The sequence below is a fragment of the Pundamilia nyererei genome, unplaced genomic scaffold (genome assembly GCF_000239375.1).
Source record: "Pundamilia nyererei isolate P.nyererei 1_Seehausen unplaced genomic scaffold, PunNye1.0 scaffold00172, whole genome shotgun sequence".
NCBI classification, from domain to species: Eukaryota; Metazoa; Chordata; class Actinopteri; order Cichliformes; family Cichlidae; genus Pundamilia; species Pundamilia nyererei.
The window spans coordinates 392,802-419,703 of NW_005187573.1; the positions used below are offsets into that span (position 1 = coordinate 392,802).

General features: G+C 41.1%; 1 protein-coding gene across 3 annotated transcripts; it reads right to left on the bottom strand.

Annotated features, from left to right (window-relative positions):
- Nucleotides 1-329: 329 nt before the first annotated feature.
- On the bottom strand, nt 330-22,969 carry bicdl1 (BICD family like cargo adaptor 1). Of its 3 annotated transcripts, XR_312062.1 has the most exons (12): nt 22,143-22,969; nt 21,086-21,301; nt 13,099-13,215; nt 11,031-11,042; nt 9,796-9,942; nt 9,171-9,350; nt 8,835-9,053; nt 7,560-7,703; nt 6,943-7,073; nt 5,927-6,047; nt 4,602-4,719; nt 3,598-3,659 (listed from the first exon to the last, which is right to left on the bottom strand). XR_312062.1 is itself a non-coding variant. In XM_005746067.1 (11 exons), the coding sequence occupies exons 1-11, from the start codon at nt 22,533-22,535 to the stop codon at nt 3,483-3,485; spliced, it is 1,857 nt and encodes a 618-aa protein (XP_005746124.1). In that variant the 5' UTR covers nt 22,536-22,969; the 3' UTR covers nt 330-3,482. The 3 variants fall into 3 exon arrangements, 2 of the variants coding, with proteins under 2 accessions (XP_005746124.1, XP_005746125.1); XM_005746067.1 differs by lacking the exon at nt 4,602-4,719 and having other exon boundaries at nt 330-3,659; XM_005746068.1 differs by lacking the exons at nt 4,602-4,719; nt 11,031-11,042 and having other exon boundaries at nt 330-3,659.
- Between the last annotated feature and the right edge of the window lie 3,933 nt (nt 22,970-26,902).

Below are 26,902 nucleotides of genomic sequence, written 5' to 3' on the forward strand. Positions count from 1 at the left end.
ATATGGTACACAGTATGATTTCTCTACATGAAAAAACAAACAAACTGAAGTCTGGTGATGGGCAGGAGCCACTGGTGTTGAGTCACAGCTTTCTCACACCGGTCATCCAGTCAAAAATCTGAAGGTCCAGTTTTTAAATCCATATGCCATCACTCTTCCTGCTTATTTCTGCCAGAAGGGGGAACACGTTTCTGATCACAACACATCAAACAAAGCAGGAAAGAACTTTGTGATAAGACACCCCTAAATGGAGGGATTTTTCAAAGGCTGCATTAAAGGTCAAAAAACTATCACTGATTATTGGTAATACCTTATGCAGACTCTTATTGGGATCTTTAAAATAAGTCACCTATTTCTGTGTTATGAGCAAGTGGCCTGTTGATTCATTTACACAGGACTTCTAAAGGAATATGTCATAAATGTCATATTTGCACTCAGACACATAGTCACATCTAAACAAAGAGCTACCAACAGGAAGTTGGTATTAGCAGTTTAATATTTCTCAATCAAACTTAAAATCTCAACCAATGCTCATAACTAATCCCTAAAGCATTAGTAAGCAATTTAGTGGTAGTTAAACTACTCCTGATATTTTATGGACCATTTATATGGGATGCCTTGTCAAAAAGTTGTATGAGAACGTGTCAGATAAACTGAAGTGAGGTGATGTTTTTAAGGGTTTACTGTAGATATGATGCAAAGTTTAGGTTGTTTGATCTCCTGGGATTGACTTGACTGGGACTATAATCTCAACTGCATGCCACACCAGAACAACAAAAACAGAAGAAAATAAAATACAGTCTACAAACAACATTATACAGGTGTTCTTCTGTCTACAAAAAGACTTTCATTCAAAAGGTACACATTTTTTGTCATATAAATATATCAATTTCATCCAAACCTATTCCTTTTTTTATATATATAAAAATCACTCTTTGGGTTGATCCTCCCCCTACAACCAGCTGAGACAACACAAAGACATCTGCATAGGTTTGCGCAGCTGCGTTAGACGTGAGTTCAAACACAGACATACATGAGAGACATCGCTGCACCACACTGGGAGTCGTCCATGCATTTTCAGGTCAACGCCTGCTTTTCGACGACAGACGTCACCTACGGAAAGAACGGAAGCCCGCGGCCGAGAAATCAAAGTGCCCGTGAAGTACTGAAGCAATGAGAATGGAGGTAGAACTTCTCTGATAGTGGTAAACGCAAAGCATAGCAGCAAATGCTGACCACTGTGGAGGACGTTTTGTGGAGTTACTGTACACTGACATGCCTTTTAACAATGCGAAATTCAACACGTTGACACAGAGAGCTGATGAGCACTCTACATACAGCAGTTCTGCCTTCTTCTCAAGCTGATGTAAACATATTGGAAATTTTGGTCAACTAGGAAGATGATTGACATCATGGGGACAACATTCAACAGTAGATTATCATTTAAAAAAAATTATACATTTTTAAATCTTAAATATAACATCAAATGTAGAAAAATAACAGCTGGACAGACTTTGTAAATTACTTGAGCTACCCAAAGGTTTATTCAGGTGTCAGAGGTGAACATGGAGGCCTGACTGTGTTCATAACACAGATCATTACACATTCACGCAATTCAGATATTCTCTTAATATAATACAAATATTATGATCCTTTTCTTTTTGGGTTAGGAAGCTAGAAAGTTACACTAACCCGAAAAAAGTGTTGTAAAGTACAACAGGTAAAAGGTAGGCTGGAGAGGTGTCGGAGAGTGTTGGTTGCATTATACAAAAAAAAAACTTGAGTTTCTTCTCCTGCTTTCAATGGAAAAATAATTTCTTTAAAACTAAACCAACTGTTGCAAATGGAACTATCTGCAAATACTTCAAAAACACATAATGTCACATTTTATTAAAATTGTTTGGCAACATGACCACATCCCCAGAGCTGAAAAAGCAGTTCCAAAAACTACCTGCAGCAGTCACTTAACGATGGCTCCAAAAGTGAGTGATTCCCCTAAAGTCTCATGTTAACATGGATGTTAAAATCCATGTTTACAGCCTTATAATTAACTCTTCCATTAGGGTATAAACCCAAGGCAAAACTTGGGTGTAGACTTTTTGACTAGCAGGTGTGCTAACAGCTAGCTAGAAGCTGTATAGCTACTAGGCTTCACCTCTGCTAAATTGAGCTAAACACCATATATGTGGTTTCTTTTCTTTTTGAACTTTTTTAAGTAGAATCTTCTGAAAACATATACGGCAGCTGTGCCATACAGAACATCTGCTGGAGTTTTGGTTAATGAATTTCTGGTATGTTCTTAATGCTCCTTAGCACTAATTAGCTTATCGATGCAGTTTGCTAATCATGCTAGCATGACTTAGCACTCCAGCCTCTGATCCAAGCTCTGGCTCCAAAAACACAACATGCAGTGGCCAAAATGCTTAAATTGAAGTTTCAAAACTATAGAGTCCAGAATTTTCTATAAAGTCTATTGTTCACTGATCCATTGGGCAATGGGCTGTAGCATTAGCAGTCGTTTTAAAAATACGTTTCTTTGTGCCAAATAAATTTCAGGGCCAAAAAAGTTGGAATCAAAATAATGGAACAAAGATAGTGATGTCTTGGTGGATTTAATGAGAAAAAGCAAACAAACGTTAAGCTATTTGTTTCTATAAAAATATTGCTTAGTGCAGCTTTAATAGTGTATGTATATATTTGTGATACCCCTGTAGAGATATCTTTTCTTACTCTGAGTGTTTGGATGTGGGGCTATAAATGATGGGGCTCCCCCCCCCACTCACTTAAGCCAAGTAAACAACACTCTATATTCCTGATACATCAAGCCTCATGTTCCCCTGAACAAATGAATAAACCTGAGAGATCACATGGGCTGACTGGAGCATTGTTGCTCTGTACCTAGAGGATAGCAATCATATTCTGTCATGTCTTATAGTATTATAGACTTATAGCTTTCTCCAACTATCCTCATCTTTTCTTCGTGATCCTGCCTGGTCCCACGAATCTGCCCGTCTTTCCCCAGACTCCTTGGCCTGCTAACTGGGATGCATACAGTAAGAGTTCATAAATAGTCTTCTTTCTCTACAGAGTTGGCAGTGGGGTAGTAGAGATAGTTTTAGGCACTACAAGGAAACCTCCCCTTCTGGAGGTACATTTCATGACCCTGTTCATGCTCTGTAAGATCAATAGCTTTCTATTTGAGGGGCCTTAAGCCAAAGCCTCTGGGGAAGTTCTCAACATTTCACTCACTGTCAGCAGTCACCAATTAATCACTAGGGGAATAATAATGGGACAGATAAAGTGCAAAATGACACCCCCCACCCCCACCCCCCAAATAAAATAAAAAAAACCTCAGTGTGCATGTGCCACTGCCTGTCTTTGGCTGTGTTTTTACCCCCTGTATTGTGATGTCACTACCCTCCTTGTCCTGCACCTCGTCCGTCTGCGTCTGTCGACTGTGCTCAGGGCCAGCATGATAGGGTTCAGTTCTTTTTGAAAAAAGAGAAAAGTCTCTTGTCCCGGTCGGAGATACGCTGAGCTCTTCTTGAGGACTGACCCCTGTGGGTTACGGACGACCCCGACAGAGATGTAGGGGCTGCGCGCCACTCGTCCTGGTGCTTGTCCATCAGCTGCTGGTCAATCACTCTGTGCATATCATCCTAAAAGCAGAAAGGTAAATGAGTGAATGACAAGAAGGAAAGGTCATGAGGAGAGGGCGTGCGGTGAGATGTTACAAGCACTTCTGGAAATATTGGACCCACTGAACAAGTTACCTGTTGGATAGTAATTATAGAAACACCACCATTACCTTTCACCTGTGGTAGATTTTTCTGTTCTGTGTCCTGTTCTTTTTTGTATATGTGTGTTTTTTGTTTTGCTGCTGATACAACCAAAGTTCCCCTTGTGGGACAATTAAAGGATTATTCTATTGTATTATTATAGTTTCCCCTCAGAATACATTATTTAAATCATTTTTGAGAGGCATGGGAATTTAAAATTATTCAGCAATTCACTAAACAAAGTAAAGGATTGAAGAAAAAAAAGAATAAAACAAGCATAATTTTGGCACATTGTGTAAGAGTCCACTGTTCTGAACTGCACCAAACACTTTGAATCTGATGCCAGATTCATTCTTGGTTGTTGTTGTTGAGGTATAAAGCCACCAGAGGGCAGTAACAAGCTGTTTAATAAAGTGGGAACCAATTGTGATGTCAGACTGAGACTTACACTCGGTACCTGGGAAAAAAAACAACCATAATTTAATTTATCCGCTAATGTCACCGACATACAGTAGCATAAATATAACCATACACAATTCAAATATGTGAATTGATGAAGTGATCTGCACTTCTGAAAGGGGTGTTCTCTCAACAGGTAAGCTGACCAGTGGACCGGCATATGCAAGTGAAAGCAGAGAGGACACAAACAGGTGGTAAGAGAGGAGGTGGTGGGTTTAGATGGTTCTCTGTGCTGGCTAATGGTTTCAGATGGGGAGGGAAAAAAGAGCTGAAATGGGCATTTCTCTTGGCATGGAATGGCTCAGCGGTGGCTGGTTTAGTTGGTGCGAGGTAAAACGGTGAGATGGCACTGCCCGGGCTCACCTCTAAGGCAGGAGGGGGGGTGGGTACCACAGGGGAGAAGGGGTGGTACAGAAGCTGAGAAAGGCCACTAGATCAGAAACCACAAGAGCCAAACAGTAAAGAGCCCTGAGGAGGCAAACTGTGGGTAGGGAGGAGAGAGAGGAAAGAGCAGCTTGTTACAGATAAAGGGGATGGGGAGGGAACACACACACACACACACACACACACACACACACACACACACACACACAATATGTTCAAGCAAAAAGTCTAATACAGTACTGTGTAAAAGTGTTGAGTCACCCCTTGTGGGTGGGGGTAGAAATTTATTGAAACACAATCTTGAAAGTCAATATTTGTTATCACTGACTTTATTCTTCAACACAACTTGAACTGTTCAAAATGTCACACAAAATCTAAATCTTCCAATTTCTTTAAGTTGTCTATTGATAAGGAATTGGACCAAAATTTTCAAATTTGGATTCATCACTCAATAAGACCTGTTGCCACTTATTTTCAGTCCAGTTCTTGTGTAATTTACTAGAGTCTTTTCTCCCTGTTTCCCTTCTGTAAGAATGGTTTCTTGACAGCCACCCTCCACCCATACAACACTTCATCAAACAGTAGATGACTCAACTGAAGGGCCAGATGCCGGATCCCTCAGGTCCTGTGTCAGGTCTTTGCTGGATGTTTTTCTGATATCTTAAGGACATGACTTTCTGATAGCCTGAAGTTTAAAGGAGGGTTGCAACAGACTGCAAGTTGCAAAGTTCCTAAAGATAACATTTAAAATTCAGTCTTCACCAGGTTGTCTGTTATTTGAAGATATCACTGGTTCCTCCCTTGAGTTAGGTGCTTTTTTTAATGCTTGACTGTTTCATGGCTCAGTGTTAAAACCTTTAAAAGACTCAGAAATCCTGGAGAACTTTTCCTTGAGACCACTTTAAAAAATTACCAGAAATTCTGGCTCCTTAGAAGCAAAAAATAAATAAATATTGGCTCAAGACTTTTACACAGCACTGTAATGTTCCTTTACTTTTGTCCATCACAGATGAGAAACTGACACTCTCCCTCCGCAGTAAAGTGAGTAGCTCAGTTTGAATACACAGATGCTGTGAGTGGCTTTAAGGTAACAGACTGACACAAGCTACAGCGAAGACAGGGGGGATGGACAAACTGTTCTAGCAGCTAGATGCATTTTATTCATGTATAAGTGTATTTAAAGTTGTCCAAACCTAATTTAGTCGCACTTCATCTTTTATTGCGTTGGCATTTACGTAACTTATGTTTATAAAATGAGCTGTTCCAAAAAAAAAAAAAAATGCTGAATATAGCCTTTGACCCACCTGCCAAGCCTCCAGCTGCTGCGACAAATTGAGCTTCTGCTGGATGGCGTCCAACAGCTGGCTGTTCAGAGACATGATGTCTATTTTACATTTGGCCAGCTCCATTTCTACCGCTTTCTTCCTGCAAGACACACACACAGACACACACACAGACACACACACACAACAATATGAATGAAGGCCACGCACAAAGTCAGCTCTGGCACTTTGCCACACAAATCAGTCATTACTCAGTGACAGAATAAGTTGACTTCTTGCAGCAAACCTCACAGTTATGTTGAATATATGCTGTATCAATTTGTACTTGCACAAGCAGCAGATTTTAGATGGATAAGAGCACTTTGTCAGCATGTATGTCACAGTTCTAGATCATGACATTATGGTCTAGAACAGCGGTCCCCAACGTTTTTAGCGCCACGGGCCGGTTTATGTCCAACAATGTTTTCACAGACCTGCCTTTAAGGTGTCGTGGGAAAAAAAACAAAAACACGGCACCGGTAAGTATAAAAAAAAAGAAGATTTATTTATAATACATGGAAAAGACCCAGGAAAACTGAGTTAACGATTAAAAAAAAAAAGATTAAAAACCCTGAAAACCATAAATTTCACACCTGAGCCTCAACTCTCGCGGCCCGGTACCAAACGACTCACGGACCGGTACCGATCCGTGGCCCGGGGGTTGGGGACAGCTGCTCTAGAACTGTTTTTTTCCATCTATCTAGACTCTAGAATAATAAGGTTTAGGGTTAGGGATTAACAGACTTGATAATTCAGTTATCAAACATATGATTAAGATCTGAAATGATGGCTGAAAATATTTCATTATATTATAACTTGAAAAAAATTCAAGCGCTGTCGCACTGTTTGATGAACTGAGGCATAAATTTAATGTAAATACAGTAAAAAGATAAAACTTGTAATCTTTTCAGCAGCAAAATGAACTTACTAAACCCGTGCATACACCTGTTGAAGTAGTGATAAAGGACTAAGCTAGTTGTGAAATCGCACAGTCTTACTTAGCTATGGCATCGTCTCGGTCTCTGATCGCACTCTGGAGCTGCTCGCTGGGTTCTCGAACATCAGCCATTGTCCTCATTCGCTCGTTCTCTTCTCGGAGAGAGCGCATCTCTACAGAGAGCAGCGCCACCTGTGGATCATGCAGAGTGAATGCGAATGAAACATCCCTGTGAGATTGAGGCCATGTATTCAGGGTGCACGGTTTAATGGCAAAGTTAGACAACATGGTGCTCATGGGCGAGATATTTGTTTGACCTAGTTCGGCAGAGGATGGAGTGCGTGAGCAGCTTGTGTCATTTAAATCACGCAAGACGGCATTTTAAACCCACAGGAGAGCGTGAGCTGTCCTGGCAGAGAGAAGGTTGAACAAGGTTGAAGCAATGTCCCACATTAGAAAAAGCATGCATCAAATTCAAACTGATGCGCGACAGGGTGAGGACTACATCTGCTGCACTACGTCATCACAGTGTTAGACATGAGAAACTCCTTAATGCAGCGTTATTACCCCAGAAAGACAGGAAAGGATCTTGACTTCAGCTACATTTATTATCTAAATCTCTGACTAACATGCACATACATGATGCACATACATGATGCACACACATGGTTGTTTTACCTGGTTGTGCAGCTGCAGCAGCTCCTCTTCATTGCCGCGTGTTTTGTCCTGCTCCGTCTCATACAGCTCTCTGACTTCCCGCAACTCTTCTCCCAGTTTCCTCACCTGCTCCTCCAGAGCCTCCTCATCACTACGCCGTGAGCCCTTTGCACACAAAGCAAACACGTTACAACAAAGACTTACCGTGGACAGTATCGGCTTTATGAGAAAGGAACTCATGTGTAAAGTGACGATGACTTCTTTAATGCTAAAAATATGCATTACATATTGTAAAGACAAAGTGAGGTGAGCATTGCCTGTTTAACATAAAAACAGAGTAGTGGGAAAGTCTGTAGACATTCAGTGTACCTGTCTCCTGGCCTCCTCCATACATACTGATGATAATTTGAACCAAATACTTCAAATTTAGATTCATGACTCCATAAGACTGTTTCCCATCCCTAAGTATGGCTTCCTGACAGCTACCCTTCAACTGAGACCATTTCTGATGGGGCTTCTCAGGTCCTGTGTCAGGTCTTTCCTGTTTCTGAAGGATGTGACTCTGGGATACTGCCCAACTTCTGCAGATAGCTTAGGCCAGGGGTGTCCAAATCCAGGCCTCAAGGCCCGGTGTCCTGCAGGTTTTAGATGTGTCTTTGATCCAACACAGCTGATTTAAATGGATAAATTACCTCCTCAACATGTTTTGAAGTTCTCCTGGTAATGAACTAATCATTTGATTCAGGTGTGTTGACCCAGGGTGCTATCTAAAACCTGCAGGGCCCTTGAGGCCTGGAGTTGGACACAGCTGGCTTAGGCCCACAACTTCCACTTATCCAGTTTCCTCAGATTTTTTTAGGACACACTGCACACCAAGTGCCAAGTTTCATCTAATAGTTATATCAAATGTTTCTGTGACAGACTGCTAGCACCAAAGGGCCTAAAGATAAAATTTAAAATGGATTTCTTTGTCTGTTGTTCCTTCCTTGTGTACCTTTCTTATGCTTGAATGATTCACAGGTCAGTGTTAGGTGACTTAGCAAACAAAAGAAGTATTCCTCTGAAAAGCCTGGAGAACTATTGATGAGAACAAGCAGTGGCTCAAGACTTTTGTCACACAGAAAATAAGATGCTGTATTGCTGTGTACAGTACTACATAAATAGTTCTTCTTTTGAAATAATTCAATCGCCAAAAATTACTAGTAGTCCAAAATTAGTCATTATCTCACTTTTTCAGGTAACACCTAATATTAGTCTAACAGCAACAATGCTGACTGCCAGCGTGTTGCTCATTACCGTAGACTCATTGCCATCCAGCAGATTCTGAGTGAGCCTCCGTAGCTCTAGCAAGCTGGTGTGGAGGCTCCCAGTAGGCACATCCTTGGCTGAGGAAGTCTCAGAGGACTCGTCCATGGAGGAGTCAGTGGACAGCGCTGAATCCGTGACATCGTTTCCCCGCAGATGAGAGCAAAGTGAGCGAACTTCACAGTAGGCCTCCCATAGCTGAAGACGTAGCTGATTGATCAACAAGACAAGATAGTTTAGATTATTAGTCACCAACACTGCTGATGCTCACAGCGAGTTTAAACAAACTGACTGTGGATACGATCAGGCAGTCATAAACATCGCTACCTGCTCCCTCTCCTGCTCCTGCTCCTCCTGCTCCATACTTTGCTCTATCTCACACAGCAGGCTGGAAGGATGGGGGGTAAGAGTTTGGAGGCTGTGCTCCTCCGTCAGCTCCTCCAACCTAGCGGCCAGCTGCCTGTGGGACACCTGAACCTCCAGCAGCTCCAGCTGGCTCTGCCGCAACTGGACACGAGAAAGGAGTTAACTAAGACTTAACAGTGGCATTCATCTAATTTCCAACTCTATATTTTTATACTTGGGCTATATTAGAGTAGCTCTGGATGATAGATAGTTCAAAATCATTGTTATTTATGCAATACTGAACCTTAGTGGAGTTCATCAGCGCCTCCACTGTCTGAAACAAGTTTTACCTCCCTTTCTCCTTCTTTTAAGTAACTTTTTTCGGGTTGGCTATGCACATAAAAACTCACAGGGATTACTTGTTTATACACTGATGTAATAGTGTATATACAATACCACTACTGTAATAGCTAGATATGAAAGAAAATAAGGGAAAGCAAAATATTCTAAAACCACTCTAATCATTTGTAATAATAATAATAGGAATAATGTACACTATCTACTAAGGTAGCAATTATTCCCCGAAGCTTCATTTATGTGTCCGTACCTGGAGGTCCTTCTCGTGACACTGCTTCTCCAGCACCAGCGTCCTCTCCCGGAGCTCATCCACAGTATTCTGCAGCAACTCGTTCTCCTCGAGCATGGCGTGCACTCGGTGCTCCGACTCCATCTTCCGTTCTGACAGCATCTTAATCTAGCATTTCAAACAGTGACAGTTAGACCCTGCGCTGTGGGAAGCAGGCGTTACATTTAGAATCCAAGGATTGCTCAGATTTCCTGGTCGATCGCAAACAAATGGGCAGCTATGGACCTGATTAAAGGCTGCATATTGTTTTTTCCCTGCCTGTGAGGGAAGCTGGGCTCTTACACAAGATTAAAAGCACTCCCACTGGCCTAAAGAATGTTCGTTGCCTAGCACGGGTGTCTGCATTGGTCGCCACCCTCGTCTTCAGGAATGTTTTGGTGATGCTTTAGCATCTACACAAAGTTTCATAGCAGTGTACTGCTTACCGTGCCTGTGTAATGGCCTTATATTGAAGACACAAGATAGACTTCATGAATTGTCTTCCCTTGCAGCTGCCTGAGCAGCTTTGCCCATTAAACAAACATCAGCTCTGCTCATTTTTTATCCCTCCTGCTTCTGACCTACATCTGATAACCTACTTCGCAGCACAGGGAGCTTTCATGCAGAACAGTTGTTTTTACTGGCACATGTGCATCTACGTGATCAGGTTCTGGATATTTTGGGTAGTCTCTGCTTTCACCCTAACAGACCAAAAAGCCATTAGTCATCAAGAACATGTCATATAAAGGCAAAGCATTGGAATAGGGGGAGCACCCAGACATTGCAGTATCTCTAAATATAGAGCAGGAGCCTTTTCTCCCAATTATAGCACAAGCTCTGCAGTCTGGGTGTTTTCTCCCTGGCTTTGAAGAGAAGCTGCGGAACAACCTGAACTCTTACAGCACTGACGTAGAGGACATATCCATTCAGATATGGCACAACTGACATCACAACACAGCTCATGCTCTGATAAAAACAAAAACAAAAAGTATCCAAGCTTGGCCTCGGAAACAGGGATCGGCACAAATGCTGCGCACATAACATATTACATACTATAAAGGTGAAAAGAGTCAGCACTTTGCCCCATCATCAAGACACATGACAGGCAATTGCAAAAATCAAAACAAATATCAGCGCCTTCGCTGTTCCTGCTGTTTTACAGTGTGTCACATGCAGCATGCAGTCAGGCTGAGAGACGGTGCAGGGGAACCACTCACTTCTAGCCCTTGCTGCTCCAACCAAGAAGGAAGGAGGGTGAGGGGAATGGGAAATGGTGAGAAAGGCGAAAAAGATAAAGAAGAAAGGAAAGAAATCACACAAGTGCCTCGAGTTCAAAGTGATGATCATCCCCTGAGAAAAAAATAATTTATTAAGGGAAGAAAGACTTTTCTTTTTCTTTTTATCATTAGTGGAGACTTTAAAGCATGACTGTGACTTTTATTGAACAAGTGGACACTGTGGCTACAGGTGGTAATTGCAAGATAATGGCATACTGACTCTTTAAAGTCATCATCATTAGGCAAGCAAAGTGAGGGGACCGGATGTCAGATAAACAGCAACATTTATACTTACCTACCTCGCGATCGATTACAATTAAAACTAATGATGCATCTCGAGTCTCCCACTTAAATCTTTGAACTCGCTATACTAACTAAATAAAAGATGGACCATAGACTGTGCTGTAACTCATAACAAAGCCCTAGATAAAGCCTCAGGTGAGACACGCAGTGGTTTCACTTTAGAGGCTGTTTTCTTATATACACTCCCTGGTCTACATGGTCTAAATATTTCAAAAACCCTACTGGGAAAATCCCAATAAATGAGCAATTTCTTGCTGATATCCCATGTCAGTGGAAAGCTGCTTTAGGCTGAGGCTAAGGGAAGGATGAGGGCATCGCTGACTTACAGCTTGTCAAACCTTGAAGCAGATGAGTTACAGCAACAGAAGACCACACCAGGTATCTCTTTTGTTAACTAAAAATAGGAAAGTGAGGCTACAATTCACACTGGCTCACCAAAATTGGACAAGACTGGAAAAGTGTTGCCCGGTCTGATGAGTCCTGATTTCTGCTGCAACGTTCGGATGGTAGGGTTGGAATTTAGAGTAAATAACATGAAGGTATGGATCCATCCTGTCATGAATCAGCAGGTCAAGCTGGAATTGGTGGTTTAATGGTGTGGGGATATTTTCTTGGCACATTTTAGCCCCTTTTATGAATTACTCCTATTACACATGGAGTATTAATTATATGCCAAAGCCTACTTGAGTATTGTTCCTGACCACGTCCATCCATTAAAGGTCAGAGTATGTCACAAAACTCAAATGATCTCAAACTGGTTGGCTGTACTTAAATGACCTTTGCTGTCACCAAATCACAATCCAATAGAGTAAATTGGGATTGCAGTGGAACAGGATTTTCATTATGAACGTGCAGTTGAGAAACCTGCTGCAACTGCGTGACGCTATGATGTCAATATGGACCAAATTCTCTGAGGAATGGTCCCAGCATCATTTTGAATCTGTGCCCCAAAGAATTGAAGCAGCTCTGAATCAAAAGGGAACTAGCAAGTTGTACCTAATGAAGTGCCCTGTGAGTGTATCTCTGACAAGAATGACTTCATGCAGTGCACTGTAAGTAAAGAAATAGTGAAAATATGAAATATTTAAATAGCTGCGTGTATGTTTGCGATAGTTTCCAGCCAGCAGAATATCGTCAGCATCCAAGGGCAATGTCCACACTAGCTATTTAGCTATTTTAGCGAGATTAGCTATTTTAGTTTAGCTGTCTAGATTAGCAATCTTAGCCTAGCCATGCAGATTTTCTTTCCTTTTTAAATCAACCACTGATGTTAATGTGACATGCATGTGGCACAGTTTGGCGCTGGTGCGTATTAAAGCGCCATCTTCAGTATAAATTTTTTTTTAGATAAGTGGTGACTGGCATAACGCGTTTTAAATGTAAATGCAAAATCCAACATTTCTGGTAAGTGTATAACTTGCCTTACTTGACTTGGGCCTGTCAAAAACAGTGTACTACATGGTTGTGGACAAAATGAAGTATCTGAACAGACCAGCTTATTCAAAAAATTGTACAGTTCTTAGAAATGACTTAAATTGCTTCTACTAGGCACCATGATTTTTTAACTCTTAAGTACCTAAGATAAATGTTCCTGTTAGAAGTTCTAGTCAGCTTTAGGGGGAGTTTTCTCACTCTGTGCATGTTCAATCAACTGTACTTGTTATGAAGTTATGTATACAGTAGACGGGATGCACACAAGGCTGACCTCAGCCTGTAGAGTCTCTAGTCGTGTCATGTGCTGGCGTGTGGACACACTCTTCTCCCTGAAGTCATCCCGTAATGAATGGACCTGAGTGGACAGCTGCCTCTCCACCTCTGCAGCCTGGACAAAGACAGAAAGGGAAGGACAGAAACTGAGCTTAAAAGAGGCCTGCTTTTAGTTTGAAAGAATACAATTTAGCACTGTAAAATGTTGCTCATGTAAGCGTTGTTCGTGGTAATACTGGAATTAAAAATCAATGTTAACGTGTTGCAGAACTTGATAACTTAAATTAGAATACTGGCACTGCAACTCTTTTGTCTTTTCTCCCCCATGGTGACTCATTGGAGGCTAACACATGCAGACACTCAAACACATTGCTGTTCAGATTGCACTCACACTGTGTTAGTGACACTGACGTGCTGTAAATCAGCCCTCCCCAGTCTGTTTTGGTAAATGGTGCATTTAATAGCTGGTTCTCTAAAAGCACAAATTCACCCACAAGTCATGGCCCTTGCTAAAAGCCTCAAACAACAGAAATGATCTGCTCGCTATTTGTGCAATCCAGTGAAGCAGCAGCAGCAGCCTTAGTGCATCACTAGAGCTTATTGGACAGGTGGGATCAGACCACACAGAGCCAGGCTGTGCATCATTAGCATAAAGCTGCACTCAGGAAGCTACATTTTGCATTATCATCACTGCCATGGCAACAGCAAAATCCTAAAAAGCATACTTTATCTCTCTCAGGAGATACTGAAAATTGAGTAAATGGACTAACAAAAAAAAAAAAAACTAGAAGCAGGAAGTCAGTTTATATTTCCTTATTTTTGTTGTCTTTTAATCACTGAGTGTTGAATGAAAGTGAGGATGACTTATTGCATCGATATCAATAAAAGCCTCTAGATGGCACTACACGCTGCTGCAGCTTTTTGAGGCGCTCACAGAGAGATGAAAGGGCTCAACAGCTGGGCTGTACATGCATCAGGCCATTTTAGTTCACTTCTGTTTGTAAAGCAGCACTGTTTGTGGTGTCAGTGTTCTTTGGGAAGTCTCTAAGGACAGGCTGCCATTATGACCATTTCTGGGGCTCCACTCTGAACAGCACCTAACAACACAGTGTAAGCACCATGACTACTCATGTTTCTACTGCTTACCTGCAAAGGCCTATTTACCTTTAAATCAGTTTATCATCCACTTCAATCCATCATGAATTCCAAAAGCACACAGCACTAAAAAAAAATCCTGATTTACAGAACTTAGCGCCTCATGGACAATCAAATCCTGCCCTGCATGCATATGACCTGGATTAAATAATGAAAACGGGGGTTGCTATACGTTATTCTTTTAGAACAAGTCAATAATGTTTACATCAGAAGGGCAAAAAGTAAAAATAAGTTGAAAAGTGAAAGTCAAGCTTTCCTTCAGAAAACATTGTGGTATTGATGGTCTAGAATAATCTCTGGATCCAGATAAGTTCGTGATATATTTGCAAACAAGATTCAGGTTCCAACTAACTCTAAAAGTTTAATCACTTCTAAGCTGAACAAGCACAATCTCTTAACTTTTTGAGTAATCCTACCAACAAGTAGATAAACTGAACTACTTGGCAGAGCAGTGATGACTAAGTGATGGCTAAGCAATAACTTTAGTTTTTATAGGTCTAATTATCCATGTGTCAGCTTTGCACCTGGTACTTAAACACAGAATTGAAAACAAGCATGCTTTGTGTGCCATGCTGTAATAAAGGAGCCGAATGAGCTTTTATGAATCGAAAAAATATGGTGTGGAAAACCTTCTTTTTACTTTTTACAAGAACCAACGGTGGATGTATATAACTTGGGAAAGCAGAGGGATAAAAAACTCCAAATTATATCCCAAACACCAAAGATTCATGGATGTTTTGTCGGCTAAATGTGATTTCCATGGAGTTTTTCCCCCTCGTAACACTTGTTTCTCTTTCCTGAACTGAGTGGTTTCATATTTCAGGGCTGCTCAGGTGTGTGTGTGTTTCCTTATGTGTGATACCTCAAATCTACACGCTCTTTCAACTAGAGAATTTTTTGTCATAGTTTGTCATTAATTAGACTGTAATAATTGTCCTTTTAACATTTTGTTCAACAAGTGTTTGTTGGTTGGGTAGTCAATGTAGTTGACTCTTTGTAAACCTGTTGACAAACTACAGTCATGTTTTCTGAAATAACACAAAAGGACACCTTTTTCAAACAATGTAAATGCAGGTATGGGATATGTCATTCCAAAAAACTTGCTGGGAAAAAGCAAAACATACAAATACTTGACAGTCTGATCTGATTAGTTCAGTCAAAAAGCCCAGATGTACTTATCTGGATGAACACTACATAGTGCCGTTGCCTTTGAGTGGAAAACAGGGGCAGGTAGCAGGAGCCAGTGTGACAAGCAATGTCACAATGTGACATCTGACCCACTGGCCCAACAAGCTGACAGATTGAAATCGTTTTGGGCAAACCGCAGAATCGACCGTGAAGTTCCAAACAGTCACTTAATCTATGCATAAACTCCTCAGATTCCAGATCAAGTATTATCAACATGACAGGACAAACTGGGGGGAAAATAAATCAGACTGCTGCGACTGAATCCAGGGCACCAAAGTAGGGCTGAACAGAGAGACGTGTTACTGTAAAGCCTCTTTACTCTGGACATCACTTCCGGTAAATACGTGACATTCGCTTTTCCAAAGGTGGCAGGAGGAAGAGGAGGAGAGTCACTGCTGCTGATTCTGTTTGGGGCTTTCTGTGCGGGACCTGATTCAGGTGCATCAAGGGTCTTGGGTGACACAAGCTGGCATCAAACTATCTGTATCCTTGTACCATTCTGTAGAGCACATTCCCATGGTAACAACACAGAGGGTTTCAATTTGCATGTCACTCTGGTTGTCATAGCAACCGCAGAGAAGTGGGATTGGCGGAGCTGCGACTTGGGGTCTCAGTACTTGTGGTATTTTCCGCATTCTCTTTCTCAGAGCGCTGTTCCTTCCATGGAAGGAGGAACCCTCTGTCTTAAACAGTTGCATAACAAATCCCACGTGACAATACGTGAGTGCGACAGCAGATCTTATAGGTGCTCCAGCAACTGCTCCATAAACGGATGGACAGATGAGCAGCACTGGCTGGAGTTTATAAATGTAAGGTTTGAACTAACCTGACAGGTAAATTTAAGCAAGTGATGAGGAAAAAAATTGCACTGACTCCTCCTGTACAGCCTCAAATGAATCAAACACAACATTCATGGGTGAGTCCATGTTTCATAAGTAAACTCTGAACGTTGAGGGAAGTAGAAGTGACCCCAAACATAAAGCGTGACACTTTTTTTTGGCAGAGTCAGGGCACCCTCTGCTTTCTCCCAGCCTGTGTGGTAATGTAATTACAGAAAGGTCCCTTTTCCTGCTTGTTCGCTCTGATCAGATTAAGCCCGATGAGATTGGCTGCCTTGACACTCCAGAACCACGGAAACAAGAACACACCTCCTGAATCAATGACAGCCTATTTTCTCTGAGTGCACTGAAATAACATATAGCATTAATAGTCAGATCTGGACACATTCAAAACACATACACACAAATATAGTGGCCAGACAGAAGAAAACCATGAAGGAGGGGACTATTTTTATGATCTTCTTTGCTCAAATACCAGCGTTACCTGCTGCTGTTATTAATTAAGTAGAGTATGGATTGAAGTTGTTTTGGTTCCTGACTTAATGCATATAGCAAGGCTATTAGCTTGGATTATAGCTAATCCCTTCAGGACCGTATCTTACCCCATGACTTACATCACTTCCTATGAAGTGCCCTGGCTTGTCAAGGTCATCTCACTGGAGCCAAATGAAAAGAGCCTGTTAAGAGCTGATCCCTGTGTTGTTAAAAGAGCATAACACTGTTTTCTTGTATTTGCCTGTAGGTTTTACTTCCTCTGAAAAGCTGGCCATTTTACATAAACAGACTTTTTAATGGGCAAATGTATAAATAAAAGCATAAATCATGAAATATTTAGCATTTAAAAAAAATAACTGTCTAAAAAAGCTGAGATCAATTCACAAATTGACCTTAATGTGATTCACCAGAGAAATAAAAGCTAAAATAAACCTGCAAATATAATTAATGCTAATGATTTCTCAATTACTTTTTTTGTTGCTCTTACATTTTGTAAATCCATATATTTATGCTTTATTGGCAAACAGGTCTGATTTTGATCTCTGTGATTAAATTAGAGACAAAGCTGGATTTTCCGTGGCGTTGTGTCTGGTCCACTTGTTTGTGCAGTGATGTATAACACTTTTGCAAGAAAAGGTGCAAGGCTATGTAAAATGTAAACAAGAATGGCCAGTTCAAATATAGCTTATCAAATATAGAAACTCAGACATTTTGATAACATAACACATTTAGTGCATTGACGACTAGGAAAATATTATATCTTGGATTTTAATTTGTTTGTTTTTTGTTTGTTTGTTTGTTCGGGAGGGGGGGGGTATTTGGTGAGATCTCACTGTTTGGGTGGAGGCTTTGGGAATACTATGACCTGACTATCTACTGATGGTACTGGAAATTTCAGCTCTATGATAAGTCACAAGGACAGTTTGCAGCTTACTGATAGTCAAGAGACATACTGTGCTTCCTTATAAGAAGTATGTACTGAACCTGTGTGTGTTATTAGACCTTTAGAACTGGATGACCAGCCCTGCTGTAACATGTAACTTTCTCTTTGACATTAAGTGACCACAATACTGCACAGTATATTTCTGAGGAAAAACTCTGTCTCATCATAACAAATAGTGCAATAAGTAAAGTAACAGCTCACAAATGCAATTTAAAGCACTACAAAAAACCAAAAACACGCAGGCCTATTAACGAACTGTCTTGCTTGTCACCTGCACACTGATCAAATCCCACCATCAATTCCAGTAGAAGAGTCCATTAGTTACTGTGATCGATGTCACAGGTGGCTTGCATGTTTGCAAAGACACCGTAAGTGCTGTTTATTATACACAGGGTTTAGAGAGACATCTGCCATCCACACATTAACCATTGTGCACATCATCCAATCACATGGCTCCACAATGAAAACTAAACAGAAATAATAGTTTGTGAGCTGTGCCCGCCCACCTACACGCTAGACTTTTGCATTTGTTTCCAAAATCCAACTTTTCAGTTTTCCAACTGTACCTTAGTAAAACAAGTGATGCAACACAGTGAAATGTGTCACTGTCCCAACTATTTTCAAACGTTATGTCAGAATGAAGTGAAACATTTTGAAATATAATCTAATTTCTCAGTTGCGACATCTGGCATGTCTTCAATTAAAAATGAATGATGATTGCACAGCATCCCAACTTCTTTTTTTTTTTTAGAAATCAGCAACGTGATTGAAAACAATTAGTAGACGTGCTTCATTGTGATTTTTAGGAGGCATGGCTTACGCAACAGTGACAAGCTAGTTATCACTTAGCCAACTTATTTAACAGGGTTAATAGGACAACATATAGATCTACTTTTATTATGAATCTGTTTCACTAGCAAATTTAACCATTACAAGAAACAGGTCAGATGAAAATGAAAGGCCTTCTGTGGCTTTACTACTGCACAGTTTCCTCGGGGTAGCCTTACATTCCCTCCATTCATCCAGACATGTAAACAGCTAATATTACTTAGTCACAGGCCATTGCTTAGTAATGAGCCCAGACAGAAAGAGAAAGAAAAAGAAGAAAGACGCAAAGAAGAAAGAATAAAGTGAGATGGTGGGAGCACTGTGGCTGACCTCATTATTTTTACTAACCAGTAGGTCTTCCTCTGTCTGCCCAGCACCCTGAATCATGAGATCTGGATCGATGCAGTCAATTTGTTCTCGTGAATTTCCCTGAGACCACAAGATCTGCTGTCCTCCTCAAAACATAACACAGACCACTTCTGGGAATATCTTCAAAGTTTCCCATGCCAGGATTTCAGTGAAATTAAATCCAGTTTAATTATTCTAAGTGCCTACTTTTGCTGCAATCCACAGTAACTGACTTGTCCAGCACCGCCCTTTTATTGCAATGCGATCGTGGTGTTGGAGCAAAACAGCTCAGGAAGCCGATTTAACCTGATGAAGATGAGGGGGAAAACTGTGGGTTAAAAATCAACTGCACTGGGCCTTTCCCATGTGCCTGGGAGCAGATCATATTTTCTCCCAGGAGGGGAAACAAGCACAATCCTGAGCGTCATCAAAGGCAGTAGTGAAGGCATTATCGAAGCACCTGTACAGGCCTGTCAGTTGTTCTGTACAGGGGCCTTGGGGCACCTTTAATTGTAGCTTCAGCACCCACTGTAAAGTTACATGACACCAGTCAGTACAATGATGCCTCTGTTTACAGCCTTCATTTTATAACACTAGCCTGACAGGTGCTGTATGTTTCTCTCACGTGCGAGACGAGCAGGATCAGGGGCGTTTCAAGAGTAAAAAAAAAAAATCATAAAATTCTGTCTGAAATAAATATAAAACCATACCACTTGACAGACTTCCAGCCTCCATAAACATGAACTCTAACACATAGCTGGCCTGTAAGAAGTGATGGCAGCGACACTGATTCAACAGCGAGGTACTGGATCTTAGGAAATGCAGCGTATGAAACGAATGATGCTTCACAGGTCCTTTGTTTAAAGGTCACTTTTAAAAAGCAAAGAAGTTATAAAGGAGACAGAAAGTGGACCAAACCACTGTTAGGCATATGAGGGGGAGTCGATTTTTTCAACATGTAGAATATATAGTTGTTCATCGGCTATAATTAGCACAAAAGGACTTCAGGGCATATTGTTACATTGCTAAATATCATACTTAAGATAATGCATTAAGGTAGACGACACAAAGAAAGGGGGATCTGGCCTCCACCGTCCCCCCCATGATCTCCACCAGCGGTTACACTGATATGACAATTCAATTCTGGGAGGGGGCAATCAAATTTCATGTGCAAAGGAACAGGGCACACCACAAGCCACCAAATCTAGCCACAAACACAAGCAGCATTCTGGTCTGTGAAAGCACAGCATTCCAATGACATCAGTTATTAAATACGATGACCTTTAACCACCAAGCAGAACATAAATAATATTAAACCGTTGTTTATTAAGTGGCGGTGCAATTATCACAGAGGTGAACAGTGTGAATAAAAGGACACTCTAATAGAGCAATTAAGTGTGCACTCGGTCTGAATAGAGGCTGCTTGTTTTGATGTTGATTGAACAGATTGAGGTGTTGTACTGAGCTCCTTAGGAAGGCTTAATCAGCTCTGGCTACAAACATTAGCATTCTCACTTCTGTCAGTCTCCACCTGCTGTCAGACTCAGTTTACCCTAATGTGTTTCCAGTATATCCAACAAGGATAGAGCCTGAAGCTTTCATGGTGACCCCGATCGCTGCTATATTATACATCTGCGTGCTCATCTACTGTAATGTGTCTGTCAGGAGATCTGCTATGAGACCTTTTCTACTGTGCCAGTCATAATAACTGCACTCAAATTACCTGTCAATATGCAGAGTGCTATTGCATAAGTGTGCAGTCCAATCGTTCTAAATTATTCCGCTTAAGACCTGGAAGCTACACTTTTATATTGATGAGTTAGCATAATTCAGGTGAAGTCAGAGAGAGATGGGCTGAATAAAGATAGATCCAACCTGAGGGGTGATGAATCCTCACTTGGCTGAGCACCTTATGTCATACCAGCCAGGCAAACTGAGTTGTGGCCTCACTGGCCCTGAAGCCAGGCCAGAGAGAAACACTTATTCAGATACACAGATGCACATACTGGCATTTCTGTGAGTCGTGTTTCTAGGTGGGGTGGAAGGGCATTTACAGCGGCTTTAAGACCATGTGATTTGATGAGTCAAAGCCCAGACTAAATCTTCCTTGAGGGTGGCCCAGGGAGCCTGAAGCAACACATTTGAAGCACAAACATGCACACAAGCACACAGGCTGAAGCATTCCTCACCCTACTGAGTTGCTCCAGCAGTCTGTGGTTCTGTTCTGAGAGCTCGCTGATGGCCTTGGTCTTGTCCCTGTCAGCTTCTTTCAGCTGGACTTGCTGTCGCTCCAGCTCGCCCTGCAGCTGCTGGACATCCGTCTCCAGCTCGGCCACCCGGCCTTCCCATTCCCCCTCCCGGCTTTCCAGACGCCGTCGCAGCTCATGCTTCTCTTGCTCCAGGTGCTGCATTATGTTGACAAGAAGAAGAGGTCATCATGTTTAAAACCCTTAACTTTAAACACAAGTACCAAAAAAGACTATTGGGGGTTTGACAATGACAAATACTGGTGGTTCTATGGACTGAGAAAGTAAATCTGTCTTGGGCAAACACATTAGAGTATTGGTGGTTAAAAAGCAAACAAAAAAAAGTTGAGACTGGAAACACCAGTTGAATCCACTGAACAGATATGACCCTAGCTATTGGAGTGACAGTTCAGATAATAAGATGCTTCTTTTTTCTGGACAGATGTGCATTGCACCACCAGCAGCTGCCAGCTGTTATGGTCCTAGGATCAAGCAATCACAAAAAAGAGGTATCACATAGACTCAAAACAAAACAACATCAAGCACTGCCAAAAAAAATGAAACAACATCAATAATAAGGAGATGTTAGGGCTCAGCTTCTCTGAGGATAAATATGGATCAAAGGGATGAACAGATGTACAGCAGATACACTAGGCCAGGATTAGTCCCTGTGTTTTTTCATGTGATTTGTTTTTTCTCGGCCCATGTGCCTGGTTGTTCGAAACATTTGGAAAACAACAAGAACAAAAGATCAGCTGTGAAGCCTTCGTTGTAAACATGATGAGTTTATAGTGAATGCTGTGCTGGTCACTCTAGCCATAGACTGGACTGAGCAGCATGCCTATCTACACTGTATACTATAACTAGGCTTGGAGCACATAACTTGCAAGTCTTCAGGCAGCATTTGTTGCTGAGTTTGTTTCCAAACAAGGCCTAAACTTGACACAAACCAAAACGATACTTGAATTAAAACTTGTCAGGCGTACTTTCTTTAGATTACCTCCAATTTCTCGTTGAGATCTTTGTGCATTTTCTCATATTGCTTGGTCAAGTCTTGGTTTCTCTCCAGCAACGCTTTGCCGAGTTTAGCAGCTAAAACCAAGTCTTTTTCCTTTTGGCGAAAGAGCGACAGCAAGTCTGCGTTATGCCCCACCGCAGGCGTGTCTGGGTCTGACAGCTGCTCCTCACCTCCCCGCTCCCCGGTAAGCATGGCCAGTTCCTCCTCCAAGGCCATCCCGAGGCCTCCGGAACCGGCGTGCCGCAGCGGATGACCCTGAAAGCCGCCGGGCTCCTGAGCGGTGGGGCTACCCCGGGACTCCATGCAGTCGCTGTCCAGCTCCAGTGGTGCTGAAACCACGGCAGACGTCTGCAGGTCTAGGCAGAACGCGGACATCGCCGCCCGGCGGAGGAGAGGCCAACAGATTACAGCCGACTGATCTCACACCGGATAAACCCACCCTGCTCCGACTGTGTTGGGCTGACCGGGCCGGCTTCTAATCAACAATTCATCCATTATCGTCGCTCTTCGGATCCCGTGGTGTTTAAAAAGTGCTGCCTTCCCAATTTCCTCACGTCCCCCTCTCCTCGTTAACCTACCAGCCGCAACAGTGGCTCTGATTGAATCCCAGCAAACACCGCCTCCTCTGCAGCTCACTGACTGCTTGTTTATGATTGCTCACAACAAAATATTTTTATCCCGGTATGAACCGCCTCAGTGAATTCTTCGCAGCCGTCGGTCGGTCAGGGTCCATCCCGTCTCGGGGTCCTGGATCCCCCATAATGATCGGCCTCCACACCGGAGGAACTTAGCAGCCAAACATGATAAGCGCGATCACGATGCCTCTCAACCTCCTTCCTTTCCTAATGCGCGTTCCCGCCACGGCCGTGACGCCAGCTGAAACCTGTTACAAACGAGCAGCCGATTGGGTGAAAATGATAGCGCCATATTTTGGTGCTTCACACACACATCTGTGACATCCAGTAAATGAACACGTGAAGGGATAAAATGAAAACACTGTGCTGCCTTCAGTAGTGCGGGAGCCTAAAACCTACACACATAAGCGGGCACTTAAAAACAACAAAAAAAATACAACTTTTTTTTTTGCATTGATTAATTTAAACTTAAGCTTTCACTATTTTTAGAAAAAGAATCTTTCAACTTGAGCGCTTGGTCCAAATAAATAGGCTGGTAAACATGGATTTATGTAAATGAACAAAAGGTAAATAAAAACAAAGAAAAGGTTAAAAAAAACTACAACCACGACAGGGCCTAAAAAACCTAGAGTTTAAATAAACATCAGTTATTTATTATAGGCCCTAGTGTTAATATATAGCTCTTTTTCCTGATAACATAAAAGTAAGGTTTTACATTTATGTGTATTACGTGTGATATTACCCTTTGTATAATAACTTATACGTTACCGTTTGTACTACTCTGGTCAGTCTGTTGTATTACTCTGTTTATATCACTGTGGGCACTTGTTTACCCTACCTGCACAGCTCTGTCAGTACATTGCGGTGCTAATATGGCACAAGGAACTTTAACTTTCCACTCGCACAATGTACATTTTCAGACTTTTAATTTTAGAAATCCAGATTTTTTATTTAATTTACTTAAAGTATATAATTCACTACTTACTATATATAATATCCCCTTTATGCACAGTCGAGGAGCGTTTCAGGACACATTTAATTTCACTGCGCGTTGTACTCGTATAACTATGCATGTGACAAAGAATTTTGACTATTACCTACATAAACCGATCTTGCTACAGTTTGTGGGTATGTTTGACTACAGGTGTAGCTGGATTACAGTGTCAGAGGATATTCAGGGGTATTTCTGGCAAAACTAGTCTGCAATACGACGTTATCACGATATTTAATGACGCGCACATTTACAGTCTAGGTTCAAAATGTAATACCAAAGCAAAGTGACCAGTAAGGTTATCATATTACGTTTCGTTTATTTGAAAAAATGTAATTATTTACACCATAAGATACATATGATACATTTTGGGGAATGAGTAAGTTTATAACTTGTTTTTCGTTCTTTGAAAAATACACGCAGCCTCTCAGATGTTTCTAGAGAAGCTAATTAGCATAATGAGCTAACAGCTGTCTGTGAAATGAAATGTCTGTACACAGTGTATCAAGATATAGCTAATTTAATTGTTGTCAAATTTACACAAATTTAGCATTAGGCTATATTAATTAGTAGTTATAAATAGGTGCTGCGACCTCCGTCCACCCAGCAGTTTGATGTCTTCCAAAAGCGCCCACTAAATATAAACTAACACAAATCATAAGGAAGAAAATGGAGAAATACATGATGGGAAACTGCTTATTAACTGCTTTAAGAGATAAATTCAGGGTAAGTTGATAAATAAAGGATTAAGCGCACAGGGATTAGGTTTAGGGTCATGTGTTTACAAGTTAAAGGTTTTTAATGGACTCGCTAAGTCCTTCACAGATACTGTAATATGTGTGTATGTAGTAATGAGGGGGATGGGGTTAAAGATGGGGTTGGGGTCCTACAAACAAAGGCTCTACTGGGAGCACAAAAGAAGTGGGTCACGGCCTGCTGGCCCACCATGGCCCAACTTTGTGGATGGGGGTGCCACCATAGCTCAGTGGATAAACTCTGCTTTGATAAACCTAAGCTTAATGAATTTATCCGTATTAATATTATATTATATTGTTTGCAAATATAGGGAAAAATATTAACATCTGTTCTATGGATAAATAGTTGTACAGTTGCCTAAAGTCTCTTTATATTGTAAGGTAAACACTCTACAATAATAGAGAGAAAATACCAACAATTACACGACCACCTATGAGCAAGCACTTTGGCGACAGTGAGAAGGAAAAACGTACTTTTAATAGGAAGAAACGTCTGGCAGAACCAGGCTCAGGGAGTGGCATCTGCCATTGGGAAAGAGGTTAGAGAGACAGGACAAAAGACACACTGTAGAAGAAAGCCTAACTAAGGTCGGGCAGAAGGATTTTAAATTATTCTTTGTTAGTATAAGTTTATTAATTTTCCTTTTATTTTTTGATAATCATTTTTAAGGTTTAAGTAAATGCAAACCCCCTGGCTCAAAAACAAGGTTTGAAACCTTTTCCAGTTTTTAATAGAGGATAAAAATTTCTTCAGAGGATACCAACGTTTTTATATGCAAGAAAAATCATGAAAAATACATCTTTTTTCTTTTTCTTCTACTTCTTTTTTTGACTAATAAGGGATTAATCAACTGCTTAAAGCCTATTATTAGGGCTGATGATCAAAGGGACACAAATCAGACCAACCCCGGTGGTTCTTTATTATAGACTGTGGCTCCCTCTGTGGAAAAGATGATGATATTACATTCACCTTCCCCAAGTGATGAATAAGAGATGATCATCCTACTTTCACTACTTGCAGCTCTCTTCCTGCAGATCTGAAAAGTATTTTAGGGTTGTGATGTGTTATAAATATTTATGCTATAAAACTGTATCTGAGCTCTTTCTGAATCATTGCCAATCCCTTTGTGTACAAAATGTTTTGAAACAAGTGAAGGTTATTATAGAGATTCATGACCAAAATATGTAAATTGTTGACATATTCTGTGAAGCTTCAGTATTTAGAAGCAGTCGGAACGACCAACAAAAGAAGACGAAGAGCTTTCTGCCTGTGCTGGATTGTGAGTGACAATTCTCCATCCCCTTTTCACGTCAGTTGGCTAATTAACTGATTGAGTAATCAATTTTAAAATCCTCTAAAGAGCAAAATTAGCTCCCTTAATAGTGACAGTTTGGAGTGAATATGAGCAGAGTCTTTTAGTACTTTGTGTTCTGTGCTTATGTAACACCAACCCTTAGTCATACAGGCCTGACTTTGCCTTTTTTTTTTTCAACTGATGCAAGGTTTGGCTTCCTGTTATGTAACAGAACCAGGCTCTTCAAACCTCTAGATTACTGTATTTCTCCGTGATAGCCCTCACCCTATACCAGCATAGCAGAACATACAGAATGCAGAAATGATGCTATATAAAATATTTTGCCAGTGGGTGGCAGTGTTTTTGCACTGCTCCTTCTGGTCAATGACTTGGAAAGCTTGTAACACCTGCAGAAGAGGTACTGCTCTTTCTGGGAATTTCAGTTTTTCCCTGTTGATAGTTTCTGCCATTCGTAAGCTCAATAATATTTCCTAATGTTTACAGGAACAAAATAACCCCTAAATTCAAGAATCCTGTGCTTGCTCGCTTTAAAACGATTTGACACCAATCATCAGTCAATACAATATGGATGGTGGTCCATCCATATCACTTAATGCATGAGCAGTGGTGTACATTACAGTGAAATACAAGTGAAAACAGCCTTGGAAAAGGCCTGTTATTTTCCATCTTCACTTCAGAATTAAGCTGTGGTCTTAGACACATACAATACCTTGTTGCTAGGTAACATCAGTATGATGCCTGTGCTCAGCCCAGTACTCAAGATCACTTTGAAAATGCACCCTTATTTCACACTAATGCCAGTAAATTATGCTAACTAAAATATTCCATGAACAGTTTTGTCAGTAAATTGACTTCATTGTGACTTTAATGTTAATTGTAATCAGACTAACTTGTAATGACAGGTCAAATTTTACCATTCTATTCAATGTAGATCCACACTTGTATATATATTAGCTATAAAGGTTGGGAAAAGTACCAAGTGGAAACTTTACATACCTTTAATAACATGCTGGATTGTGCAGTGGCGTAAGCTAGAAGTAGCTCT

Coding starts and splice junctions, on each gene's coding strand:
- bicdl1 (XM_005746067.1), bottom strand. CDS start 22,535: ATGTCCGCGTTCTGCCTAGACCTGCAGACGTCTGCCGTGGTTTCAGCA. Junction 7,074..7,559: donor TGCTGCAGCTGCACAACCAG/GTAAAACAACCA, acceptor CATGATCCACAG/GTGGCGCTGCTCTCTGTAGA. Junction 6,048..6,942: donor CGAGACGATGCCATAGCTAA/GTAAGACTGTGC, acceptor TGTGTCTTGCAG/GAAGAAAGCGGTAGAAATGG.